Here is a 12,803-nt window from a genome sequence, read left to right as displayed (position 1 = left end):
TTCTCACATACGAAGACCCTGGTGGCCCTGCCTGGGAGATGCAGTCAGAGGAGAGAAAAAGTAGGCAGTGGTAACTTGGGCTGTAGTCTCAGGGACAGGGGCAAGGGTATAGAGGCCACGAGGTCAGAGGCGTTTGGCTTTCTCCAGCATGTGATGGCATTGGGAGCGTCTGGGGAACCTGTGAGGATGCTGCCTGGCCTCAGAGCCCCATGTAAGCAGCTGGGTTCCACACTAACATGGAACTGTCTTTCTTGAAGCTGCAGGCTCTTGGTTTTATCTGCCAACTTGAAGCAACTTACTGCTTTGAAAGAGCACAGAAGACATTGTTCTCTGTGGTTCTGTACTCTGGGCTGGCCATTCTTCCAGGCCCAATGTGTCCCTTCTCACTTCCTGAATGCCTGTGACATTTAGAAGTTCTGCCTGTGGAACATCTGGGCCCCACACCACGTCACTCTGGTCTGTTCTGCCCTTCCCCACAGCTGCAGGTTCCCAGAGTTGGAATCTGCTTCCTTTTCTCCTCCACGTAACTGGGAGGCCACCACATCACACTATCCACCAATCACCTTCTTTAGGGTGTGGTCACCATGTGTCTGGAGACTGTGAGGCCTCTTCTTAGTGTCCAGAGGTCTCTATTCGTCCCTGTGCAGCATGCCACGTTAAGGTCCAATGTGGGAAAGGGACTGGCCTGCTGCATAGCCTTTCCAGTGCTCTTCACCCACAGAGCTCACCCCTGATCTCCACAAGGCCACAGACATCACTGTGGGCCTCAGGTCTTGCGTCCACTGTACTCATGTGGGCATAGATTTTCTAAATACAGGTCTCATCACAGCTCGCAAGCCACTCGGGATGTGAACAAACCCTCTTGCTCTCTCCTGCTGCCCACTCCATCTTACCCAGCATTTTGTTCCTGCCACACACCCTAAAGCTGTCCAGATGGATCAACCCTAAGGTGCCTCTGGCCTTGACCCCTGCAGGGGAGCAAACCCACACAGCTCCCCAAAGGGCAGTCTCCTGAGCCCTGACGCAAACACCAGCTCCATCCAGGGCTTTCCTAGAATATTCCTGGACCCTCCTCTAGTGTTCTTGAGATACAGCTAATGCAAGGCTTCTAATTAAAACATATTAATGATGGAATGTCTAAGGAACTCATGGCACTGTTATTTTAACTCAGAGTAGTTCCTGAAAATTGAGCAGTTTCCTACACAGTGCCTGGCAAGGAACTGGACAGGCTGCCTTCTCTAGCCCCTCCCCCTAGGCTTTCAGTTTCCTACTGAGAGTTGGCCAGTTTCAGACTTCCAGTGGCAGCTGAAGCGGTAACATTGGAGAGCTTGCTGCAGAAGGAGCAGGTGAGGGACTGGGGTGCGCAGGGAGCATCCAGGTGCACCTCGGGTTGAGGGTTCTGTGGAGTGGGAAGGGCTGCCTCAGAAAAGGAATGAGCAAAGACAGAGCTGGGCCACCAGTCAGGCGTTAGGATTCAGAAAACACAGGACACAAGGGTCAGGGCTGTGTTCAGCATTCATTCAGCATTCAGCAGGACCTGTGTGTCTTCAGGTGCCCCAGCTTGGCTCTGGAGGAGTAGAGGAAGTCTGTAGTTCTTCAGCGTTCACTGAGTGGGGCAAATAGGATGAAGTTCTCCTCTCTGCCCTCTAACACGCAGGGTAGAGGATTTGGAGCATGGGAGGACAGACACTGTGCTCCAGGTCTGTGAATAAGAAAAATGAACTCACCCAGTAGCAGAGATTCCTGCACATTCTCATGACCCATGGGTGTGTGCACACACTTTCTGGTGGGATCCTGAGCCTTTGCCCTTGCTCGTACCCACCCCCCAAACATTCCCACATACCCATTCTGACTAGATACCAGGGTGCTCAGTGGCTCCTCCTCCCCTCATTGTTTCCTGTGAGGGCAGTACTTTCTCAAACTACTTCCCACCTTCAATATCTGCAGTGTGAAATCACATTATCTGTCTTGGGTCTAGGAGTTCCAGCCAAGACTCAGAGGCTGAGCCTAATTCCCTCGGGGCATCTATTCTGTGTCTCTGGGAAGTGAGGCCCTGAAAGGGATGGGGTTCTGGCAGGGAAGGGGCCATCTGCTCCCAGCAAGGGTAGAGGGTTTCTGTGTTAGCTACCCTTCCTAGCCACATGCCAGAGGACATAAACTTCATGAGGCTTAGCATTGAGTGGACACACACAACAGGCCACTAACATGCAGGAAATGCTGGCTGTCATCCTTCAGGCAATAACTGAATCAGGGCCCACTGTGCTTCTTGCTGAGCTGGGCACTGTACTGTAGAAGGCCAGCTGACTGCCAGCTTCTAGCCTCATGTCCTGGAGGTGGATGCTCCACTGCATCTGTGACACTGGCCCTGCTGGGCCTTAACATCTCCCAAGGGACTGAAACAGGATCTGTGGGGTTGGTGCCTTCAGTCAATGGCCCTTGGGATTATGTCTTTACCATGCTTCAAGACAAGAGAGACCCTGGTCTACCCTCTGCCTGCTATGCCTGGAACTGGGTGGGGGAGTTGGGGTACATCCTTATCTCTTAAAGGACATCTTCAGCCAGCAAAGAGCCTGTGGCCCAGGAGACAAAAGATGGTCAGGAACAAAAGTGTTGTCTCTAAGGCCAGGAATTCTTCAGTGACCTCCAGAAGGGATCCAAAGTAGCCCAGGCCAACACAGGACAGACCTCTATGACAAGACAGTGACCTTGGCCATCCTGGAAGGTGGCTTTACATAGACCTGCAAAGGCCCTATGGTATACAGTGGTGCTGAGCCTGAGTGATGTGCTCTACACATCATGATCCAGCAAAACACCTACAACCAAAGGGACCCATTCTGTCCCCGACCCCACTGCCAACTCCAGCCCTGAGGTTTCATCTACTGAAGAGGAGACAGGTGGGAAACAGAAAATCCAGAAGTGGCCTGCCTAGTGTCCTCTGGTTAGAGAGGCAAGACAGACTGAGGTTAATATGAGATGCAGCCCCATACACAGCCTAGTTTTGGGATGGGACAGCACCCCAGGCAGGGCCCTTCATCAACCACGGTTCTGAGAGCAGACAGGAGGCATGGGGACTCAGCAAACCCACAGTCAGCATGTTCAGCAAGGTCACTTAGGAGGTTGTGTTCTGGCAGAAACTTTGGAGAAAGTGTTTCATGGCACTGTCTCAGGGAAAGTATTAGGTAGATCTTGTCAGTGGTGGAAAGCCCCCTTAAGAGAGTTGCTACACCTTTCTAGAAGTTTCCACCCCAGCAAACCAGAATGCTGGAAAACTGGTTTTGTAAACCCTGATAATGGGTAGGGATGGGAAGACTGAAATGCATAGGCTGCATTTGTAGGGTACAAAATAGGTTCTGGCACACTCCTGGTTCTAAGGAAATAAGGTACAGAGTTAGGTCACCATTCTGCCTGGGAAACAGATCTAGAGGAAGATAAAAACCGAAGAAGGGAGATTATTTAGCCAGGTGTTAAGTCAGGTTTCAAAGCTGCTTGCTGAAACTTGCAAAGTAAAGGTGGATGCCCAAGTCAGGGCCGCAAGTGCTTGAGCATCTGGGCTCTTGGTGTAGTGGACAGATAGTCCTGCTTAACCAGCGTCTCATGACATGCTGCCCACAGCAGACTCTCATAGTCACAATTTCCAACATGACTTCCAGGAAGATTTGAGAACGTGTGTGTGTGTGTGTGTGTGTGTGTGCGCGCGCGCGCGCGCGCGCGCGCGCATATGTACGGGTGGGTGCATATGTATATATTTGTGAAAGGTGTTGTTCCTCAGGCACTTTGCTTTTTTGAGACATGGTCTCTCATTGGCCTGGGGCTTACCAAGTAGGCTAGACTGGCTGCCAGCAAGCCCCAGGGATCTTCCTATTTCCACTTCCCCAGTGGCAAGGATATAAGTGTGTGCCACCATATCTGACTTTTTTTTTAATTAAAAGATTTAAATCTTATGTGTGTGGGTGTTTTGCCTGCATTTATTCTGGCAATGTATATATATAAAATGCTCTTGGTTGCCTGGTGCCCTTGGAGGCCAGAAGAGGCCATCAGATCCCCTGGGACTAGAGTTACAGAATATCGTAGGTCAGCATGCAGGACTGGGAATCAAACTTGGGTCCCCTGGAAGAGTAATGTGCTTTTAACTGCTAAGCATCGCTCTAGCACTCATACCTGACTTTGGCTATTGTTGTTGTTGTGTTGTGTTGTTTCTCTGTCCTGGAACTGGCTTTGTAGACCAGGCTGACCTCAAACTCACAGAGATCCACCTGCCTCTGCCTCCCGAGTGCTGGGGTTAAAGGCGTGCACCACCGTGCCTCACTCAATACCTGACTTTTAAATGTGTGTTCTAAGAATCAAACCCAGGTCGTCTTGCTTAGCACTTTGCTAGCTGGGCTATCTCTTCAGCCTCCAGTAAACATTTTAAAGCTAAAACTTGAAGCTTGGAGAGAAAAAAACAGGCAAGAAAAGCATTGATGTGTACAATCTTTCAGTTTCCGAGGAAAAGAAATGAGAGAGAGGAATAACCGAGAAAGGAATTCATTCACCTTGTGTAAGGCCGACAGCGTGCTTCTCTAAACACAAGTGTCTCATAAACCAATCAGAAGTCAGATGGCTGCATGAGAAACTGACAGTGGCTTAGAACGGGCAGTGTGCAAAATAGAAACCAACCCCCCAGGAGCAAGAAGCAGCCCTGGGAAATGAGCACTGGCTCCCTGTGCTGTGAGTCCACGGATGTGTGAGTAACAGGGAGCAGTGGACAGGTTCCAGAAAGAGGGTTCTAAAACCCTCTTCATGTATCTGGGATTTGTGTGTGATGACACCAGTTGGGTAAAGCCTGGGTTCTTGGTCACTAGAGGGAAGCTGCAGGGATTGAGGAAAGGCTAGGGCAAGACCAAACCCAGGGCCTTATACTTGCGAGGCAAGTACTCTACCACTAAGTTAAACCCCCAACCTCACCATTAGTGTTCTGGTCTTCAGGTGACCACAAATCCCACAGCTCACAGCTGCAGGAATTATTTTCTCACAGTCCTGGGTGTCAGAAATGGAGGTCATAATTATGTACCACAATGCACAGGCTCAGGGAGGGTCTATTTTTGTCCTGAGGCTCCAGGAGACTAGGTTTTGTGGCTGTGGACTTGTGGCTTCACCAGTTTCATCTCTGCCTCAGTGTCGGATGGCCTTCGTCTCTGTGCCCATGTGCCAAATTCCTTTTTCTAAGATATCAATCCTACTGGGTACAGCTCACCAGGTCCAGTACAGCCTCATCCTGACTGGCTACACTGAACTAGCTTTATTTCCAAATAAGGTCACAGTCATTCAGTGGATAATTGTCTTGAGGGACAGATGGTGTGAAAGGGAGAGGCAGAGGGAGGTGTTGGAACTAAGCTTCACATGAAAATGGCCTCATTTGTGTGTGCGTGTGCATATAACATACACAGGGCATGCATGAAGGACGGTTTTACCTGCTTCTGGCTTCTCTCGGCTTGTGTCTACCTAGCAGTTTCTATCATATACTTTTCCTTATTTCTTTCTTTGGGAGAGAAGTGTGGTAGTGGCAAGGCAGAGTCTCGGGCTCAGGCTGGCCTGAAACACAAAGAAATCTTCCCGCCTCACCCTCCCAGTGTTGGAATGACAGGTATGAGCCACCACGACTAGCTTGCCTGATACTTTTCTGTTGCAGGTTGTTTTTAAAGAAGCATGGGAGAAATGTAGTGATTTAAGCAAACTGTCCTTCTTGTAACAATAAATTAGAAATAAGAAAAGGGCCCAGAGTGGTGACACATACCTCTAACCCTAACACTCAGGAGGCTGAGGCAGGAGGATCTTAAGTTCAAGGTCAGCCTGGGATATATAGGAAGATTCTGTCTCTAAATAAAAAAAGAAAAGGTTACTGTTGGTTTTGTTTTTTTAGACAGGGTTTCATGAATCTCAGGCTGGTCTTGAATTTGCTATGCAATGCGGATTGACCTTGATCTTTTGATCTTCATGCCTTTACCTCCCACGGGCTAAGATAACAGGCATGCAATACTATGCTTGTCTGGAAAAGCTTTTTAGAATAAGATAAAAACAACACCAACTGCCATAAACTCAAAGATACTCCAACCGCAGTCCTGGAACCAACAATGCAGACCCAACTTCAAGCTGTCACCCTGAAACAGCTTGAAACATATCTGTTGGAGGGAGAGCCCCCTTGCCTTGCCCAGAGTCTGCTCCAGGGGCTTGGGAACAGGTTGCAGGTGAAACAGGAGCAATGTGAGCCAGGGTGGAGGTGGAAGTTGGTGCTGAGCACAGGGTAGGACAGGAATTTGAGAGTCTAGGGTTGTACTCACATAGCCCAAGATGGGATGCTGTGCCTCTGGATGGGTTTGTTTAAATGAAGAAGGAATCCTGTGCAGAATGTGGACCCTGGGCACTGAGGGTATGCCCTATAAGTCTGTGACTGAATACCAGCTGATGTAAGGTATTAGCAACAAAGGAACTAGGTATGGTGGCAAACTCCTTTTATCCCAGCACTCCAGAGACAGAGGCAAGTGCATCTCTGTGATTTGAGGTCAGACTAGGCTACAAAGCAAGTTCCAGGCCAGCTAGAGCTTCATAGTAACATCCTTTCTCAAGAAAAGAGAAAAGGAAAGGAAAGGAAAGGAAAGGAAAGGAAAGGAAAGGAAAGGAAAGGAAAGGAAAGGAAAGGAAAGGAAAGGAAAGGAAAGAAAGAAGTCAGCAACAAAGAAAATTCAGAGCTGAGTCAAACAGGTATATGGAAATCCTTTATGCTTTCTGGTCAATATTTCTTTCTATAAATCACTCAGGTGTGGTGGTACCTGCCTCTAATTCCAGCACTTTCGATGTTGAGGCAAGGAGGTACAAATTTAAGGTCACCCTGAGCTACATAGCAAGATACTGTCTAAATAAATAAACAAACAAGACAAGTGACTTTAAATGTTCTCTCTGCCACGACTCCATTCCCATAAGCAGTGCCATCCCGACACTTGATAATTCATGTGTTTATCACAGCCTGTGATACCTCACCAAATACTGGTGGCTCAGAATCCTACAGAAGCTCAGGTACTCAGGCAGGGCTGGCTGGTCAACAGCTCGGGAACTGTGGGCTGTACACCCCTGGCCAGGCTAGGGCTGCTCTCACCAGGCTCTGCAGCAGCCTCATGGGCCTCTGACCTTTGTGTCTTCCTTCTTCTAGGTAGTGTTCCCAGACAGATGGAAATGACAAGGCTCTCCTAAGGCCTCCCGTTCCACCACCTGGCCATGAAGACCCGCCCCTCGGTGTCCATTGTCCACACTCCCAGGATGTTCAGCATACTTCTCCTTGCTGTTTCCCTGAATGCTCAGAATGAAAGTAGGTCTGGGTCTTATGCTAGCGGAAAGGGTACAAGGGTACAGACAGGACGAGAAGGACACACTGAGGTTAGAGTCAGGTGATAACTGCCACCCAGCAGACTCAGCACTGAAGACAGCTGGGAGGCCTGGTGCTGCAGAAGTGTGAACTGTGTACCTCTGAGGACGGCTAACAGCAAAGGGCCAGCAACACTGGGAGCTGATGTTAGAACACTGGTGGGACTGCCCAAAACTACACCCAGGCTGCAAGGGAAAGAGGGTGCCCTGGCCAGGCAACAGGGCCAACACATAACTGAGGACCTGCTTAACCTCCTCTGGATACATCCAACCTTGTCCAGCAGCCTAGGCATCACCTGGACACTTAGGCCAGCAGACACTCAGGACAATCAGAGTGGGTGTAGAAAATAGGGCCCAGGGAGTTCCCCAACACGGCTCTCCAGATCCAACATCCCCAGATAGGTAGTGAAATCACTGCCATTCCATGCCTTCCACGCAGTGTGTGCCTATCTTTGACCCAGTCAGTGTGAAGTATTTCATTCTGTCTCTTGGAGGCCTTGACACCTGCCCCTCTGTCCATGGCCCACAAGAGCAGCCAGCAACTGCCTGCAGCTCTGCCTTGCCCATATGTGATCATCTTCTCCACACAGGCTGGGACAGTCCTATCTGCACCGAGGACATGTTGTCTGTGCCTAGAGGCAGTCGCACAGTGATGACCTGCAACATCTCTAATTCCTTCACTGATGTCTCCATCTGGCTGATTGCCAATGGAAAGGAGACGGCCATCTTCAAGAAGGAGCCCCAAGGAAACTTCCACTGGGGTGGGTGGGAGCTCCACATTCAAGGGGGCCAGGCACAGCTTGTGATCAAAGACACCCAGGACATCCACACAGGGCTGTACTCGTGGCAGCTGCATGGACGCCAGAAAGTTTTCAAAAACATCACCCTGGATGTTTCAGGTGAGGTGAGGGCTGTGGAGTGAGGAAGTGAGAGGATAAAGGCCAGTATGCGGAGGGTGATGAAGTATGGTGACTTGGGGGACAGGAAGGTGGGCAGAGGGGAAGGTGGAGATTCTGGTCTTTTTGAGGAGCTTCATCTGTCTGAGATGTGGAAAGGGGCTCCATTTCCAGAGCAGAAGCCCATTAAAGGTGAGCAGGAAGCAGTTGAAGCCAACACACATCTTTTCCTGCCACCCCCAAGCCTCTCACACATCAGCTGTGGAGACAAAATTGCACCCCGATTCTCTGTGCTTTGGGAGTCTCCAGAAGAATCCAGCCACTGTCTGGCTGAGGACACTCATGCTATACCCTACTATTGAGAAGTCCATAGCCATTGTCACTAAGGATGTGCTAAGCCTTGGTGACCACAGAGTGAGGCCCCAGTTCCAGCAGCATTCACACTGCCATGATCCTATCCCCCTTCCCAAAACATCCACCACCATGGAGGCTTGCCCTGGACTCTGTGCTTCTTAAAGAGAGCAAGTTCAGCCAGGTGTAATATGATTCCAGCACTTGGAAAGCTGAGAAGCAGGAGAGTCATGAGTTCACGGTCAGACCTTGTCTCAAAACAAGAGTTGAAAAGCAAAGACCTTTGTCTGATAACCCTCCTGTCTGTACCTGGATCCTCTCCCCAGAACCCTCCTCACTACTCTAGCCTCACTTTCTACCTGCTCCACTTAAATTCTGTTGCTGTGACAAACTCCATGACCAAGAGCAACTTAGGAGAGGAAAGGGTTAGTTTCAGGTTATGAGCAATGTCCGTAATCGAGGGAAGTCGGTAGGAACTCAAGCAAGAACCATGGAGGATGCTGCTCACTGGCTTGCTGTCTAATCCATGTTTCCCCACCTCCTTTCCTCTTCCTTCTCTCCTTTTCTTCTTTCTTCCCTCCATTCTCTGTCTGTCTGTCTGTTTCTCTGTCTCTCTCTTGCACTCTATTTCTAAACAGGGTCTCACTGTGTAGCCCTGGCTGGTTTGAAACTCACAGCAATCTGCCTGCCTCTGTTTCCTAAGTGCTGGAATTAAAAGTGTGTACCACCCTAGCTAGCTTTTTTATGTAGATCAGGACCACATGCATAGGGAATGGTGCCACCCACAGTGAGCTGGGCCCTCCTACGTCAGTTAACAATTAAGATAATCCCCCACAGACATGCCCACAGGTCAATCTGATCCTGCCATCCCCCAACAGCTCCCTTCTCAGGCAACTCTAGGCTGTGTCAAGTTGACAGTTAAGGCTAGCTAGAACACCACCCTATCTACTTCCATGACTCATTCACAAAGTGAAAGTAATTGCAGGAGACCCCTGTCCTACCACAGCCCTCTTGTCACCCCCATATTGCTCTAGAGACCAGCACACCTGCAATGTCCATCCTTACTGCACCTAAAAATGGATTCCTCCCAGCCTGAAACCCACTGCCCACTCCATCCTTTCTGCATCTGAAAAGGCCCTAGTCTCCATATCCCTCTCGCCCTCCCAACACAGTTCAGTCTGTCATAACCACTGAGCCCCTGAAGGTGAGGCTGACGGTAGTTCCTCCTGGGACCAGCCAGCCCTACAGGACCACGGCAGCTGGAACTGGGGGTGTAGTCACATAACACTCAATCTGATGGTATGTCTCCGACAGAGCCTTCAAACAAGAATGAGGCCACAGACACGAGGCTATCCACATCCCCCACAGGTAGGTGTCATAACCATGTCCCCAGGCTTCTTAGCATTCCAGCTGCTCCTGCTGCCATGGAGCCAAGTGCTGGCCACCTGAGATCTTACACCCTTAGCCATTCCTGTACTTGCCCACTGGGTGTCACTGCCCAGGAGGGTGTGGGGTCAGCAGGTGGCAAACAACGGGAAGAACAGGACTGTGAACCAGTGAGGAATTTGCCAGTAAAGAACCAGTGATGACAAAAACCACCCTGACTACTCCTGACCCACTTCAGATCCGGTCAAGAGCCCTCAGCAAGAGGCCAGGCCCAAGACCCTGGTGGGAGTCGTGGTCACTGTGATCTTGATCTTGGGTCTCGCAGGGATCAGCGCACTAATCTGCTACAGGCACCACCGATCCTAGAAGTCCCAGTGGATATGTTCGTCAGTGCCTGACTTGAGGTATGTGTGGGGTCTTCCTGGGATCCTTCCCTCATACCTCCTTGGGGTGTCCCCTGAGTTCTGCTACAACAGGGGCTCAGGGAGATTGTGGAGGCTTCACAGGACCAGACAGCAGGTCCCACTGCAAGAACATTTTAGTCTTCTATAGCCAAGAACATGGGCCCTGAGTTGGGTCTGCAAGGGTCATCTGTTCTCAAGGCTTTATTCTGACTCCTTGGGGAGCAGCATGGAGTCTATAGTCTTCAGAATCCTCTCGAGACTCTTGGGAACTTGTGTTTAGGAGGGAACTTGTGGTTTCTGATCCAGGGTGTTTCAGACCTATGATGCCCTGGAAGTAAGCCCACTGTGGGCTTAGACCCAGGTTCTGCTGGGAGGAGGTGTGTAAGAATGAGGTGAGTGTTCTTAGCAAAGGTGGCCTGACCGTCCACATATGTATAAGATGATGGGTCATCTGTGCATGCCTATGCCTACCTGTACACAGGTCTGAGCTCAGAGATTCACGCCCCCTCTCTTTTTTCATCTCTCCCTGTCTAGATAAGGAAGCTCTAAGTCTGTGGGCCAGTGGAAGCTAAAGGAACTGCCAGCAGAGCTGATTTCCAGAGAGAGGCCACCAGCATGGGCATGTCATATTCTTAGCCCTTGGCAGCCCCTATGACCCTCTGGAACCCAACACCATGGAACCACTATCACATGCTTGGGAGAGCAAAAGACTGTTCATGTTAGGATCTTTCCCCAAGGGTGATGGAACCCTTGGCTCTGTGCAGAGGAGGGGACAGTGACCTGCTGGAGAAGGGCCTTGGAAGCTGGAAAACAGTTTGGGCGTCTCTCAGTCATATGAACAAGAGTACAGCCTTTGGACTGTGGTCTTCAGTCATCTGATCAGCTCCTCAACTCTTTCCAAAATTGAGATCTTTCCAATCTGCACAGCCCTTGACCCTCAGCATCCCCATTCTCTGCCTCCTATGAAGGCCTTTTCTTCTGCTGAGACCCTGAGGTCAGGGTCTCTCCACTACACAAAGATCTCCAGTGCAAGTCTAGGGCTGCACCAAGATTTGCTTCAAGTAGAACTTGGGCACACACCTGCTTTCTGATTCACAATAGTAACAAGTTTGGGACCCCCAGGTGTTAAGTTCCAGGGGCCAAAATAGGAAGATTGAAAGTCTGAGATGAACCATCACCCACTCCTGACACTGAAAGGTGGAGCACCCTCAGGACAGGGTCTATGGAAGGGTGTAAGTGTTTGCTGACAGGCATTGCTCTCCAAGGGAAGATGGCCAGCCCTGGGACTCCCCAGGGGCCCCTCTTCAGCAAACCCCCAGCCCCAACTCCCTGATTCAAATCCATGACCAACTGTTCTTTTCTGACCTTTTGTCTTGGTTACAATGCTGTTTTTTCCTTAAATATAGATTAAAAAAGGAGTTTTTTTATATAAATTCCATATATCATTGTTATTACTATTATTATTAGTTTATTAGCATTGTTGTTGTTGTTGTGTATGAGTACAGGAATGGGCATGCCAGAACACATGTACGGAAGGCAGGGGAAAACTCTGGGAAGTCAGTCCTTGCCTTTCACCTTGTTTTAAGGCAGGATCTCTCTTGATTCTGTTGCTGTGTGGTATATTCCAGTGTAGCTAGCCCATGAGCATCCAGACAGTTTTCCAGTCTCTACCTCCTGCTTTCACCCTAAGAGTGCTGGGATGGCAGAGACATGCCGCCACGTCTTGTTTTTACATAGGTTCTAGGGATCAAGTTCGGGTCATCAGGTAAATGCTTTTAACGGCTGCAACCTTTCATTGACCACTAGATATGCCGTACTTTAGAAAATCCTCCTGGATGCTAATCTCTAAATAAATATAATAAACCAATGCTGAGATCAACAGGTCAGCTGGGAAATACAACTATTAGTCAAAAACTTAAAAATCTACAGGAGACCTCCGACACTGGTGCCTGAATGAAAGCCAGGCCAGGGATGCTGCTTGGTGCCTGTGGCCTCCAGAGCCAACCCCAGAGTGTCTCTGAGCTGCAGCTTGTGTCCAGATGCAGAAGGACCTGTGCTTCTCAGATCACAGTAAGGTGATCCACAGCACTTCGGTGCTGTCCTTGTTTGGAGCCACATGTTAGGTACTAAGCAGCTTAGGGAAGAAAGGTTGACTTTGGCTCAGTTTGAGGATACAGCCTGTCATAGCGGGGAAGGCGTAGTGGCAGAAGTGTGAAGCGGCTGGAAGCAGAAAACAGAATGCTGGTACTCATCCTGCAGTCTCTTGTGTTCAACCTGGAATTCAAATCCCAGCCCACAGGATGGTGTCTCCCACATCCTCCTCGGTTAAACTTTTCTGGAAACACTGCCAGAGACATATGGAGAGGTGTGG

General features: G+C 49.8%; 1 protein-coding gene across 4 annotated transcripts in view; it reads left to right on the top strand.

Annotated features, from left to right (window-relative positions):
* Window positions 1-11,865, top strand: part of LOC102906545 (secreted and transmembrane protein 1A) — a 28,220-nt gene extending 16,355 nt beyond the window's left edge. The window contains exons 1-6 of one of the 4 annotated variants that reach the window (XM_076543956.1): window positions 1,265-1,346; window positions 7,184-7,339; window positions 7,986-8,294; window positions 9,957-10,010; window positions 10,354-10,432; window positions 10,967-11,865. In XM_076543956.1, coding sequence (XP_076400071.1) covers window positions 7,249-7,339; window positions 7,986-8,294; window positions 9,957-10,010; window positions 10,354-10,394 — 495 coding nt within the window. In that variant the 5' untranslated portion in view covers window positions 1,265-1,346; window positions 7,184-7,248 and the 3' untranslated portion in view covers window positions 10,395-10,432; window positions 10,967-11,865. Of the gene's footprint in view, window positions 1-1,264; window positions 1,347-4,665; window positions 4,724-7,183; window positions 7,340-7,985; window positions 8,295-9,956; window positions 10,011-10,266; window positions 10,433-10,966 lie in introns of those variants that run through there. The other 3 variants (XM_006987638.4, XM_076543955.1, XM_076543954.1) reach the window with 3 other exon arrangements.
* The last annotated feature ends 938 nt before the right edge of the window (window positions 11,866-12,803 follow it).

Source organism: Peromyscus maniculatus, chromosome 8, assembly GCF_049852395.1.
Source record: "Peromyscus maniculatus bairdii isolate BWxNUB_F1_BW_parent chromosome 8, HU_Pman_BW_mat_3.1, whole genome shotgun sequence".
Lineage (NCBI taxonomy): Eukaryota > Metazoa > Chordata > Mammalia > Rodentia > Cricetidae > Peromyscus > Peromyscus maniculatus.
The sequence above is the reverse complement of the archived record's forward strand: the minus strand, read 5'-3'. Positions and strand labels throughout refer to the sequence as shown.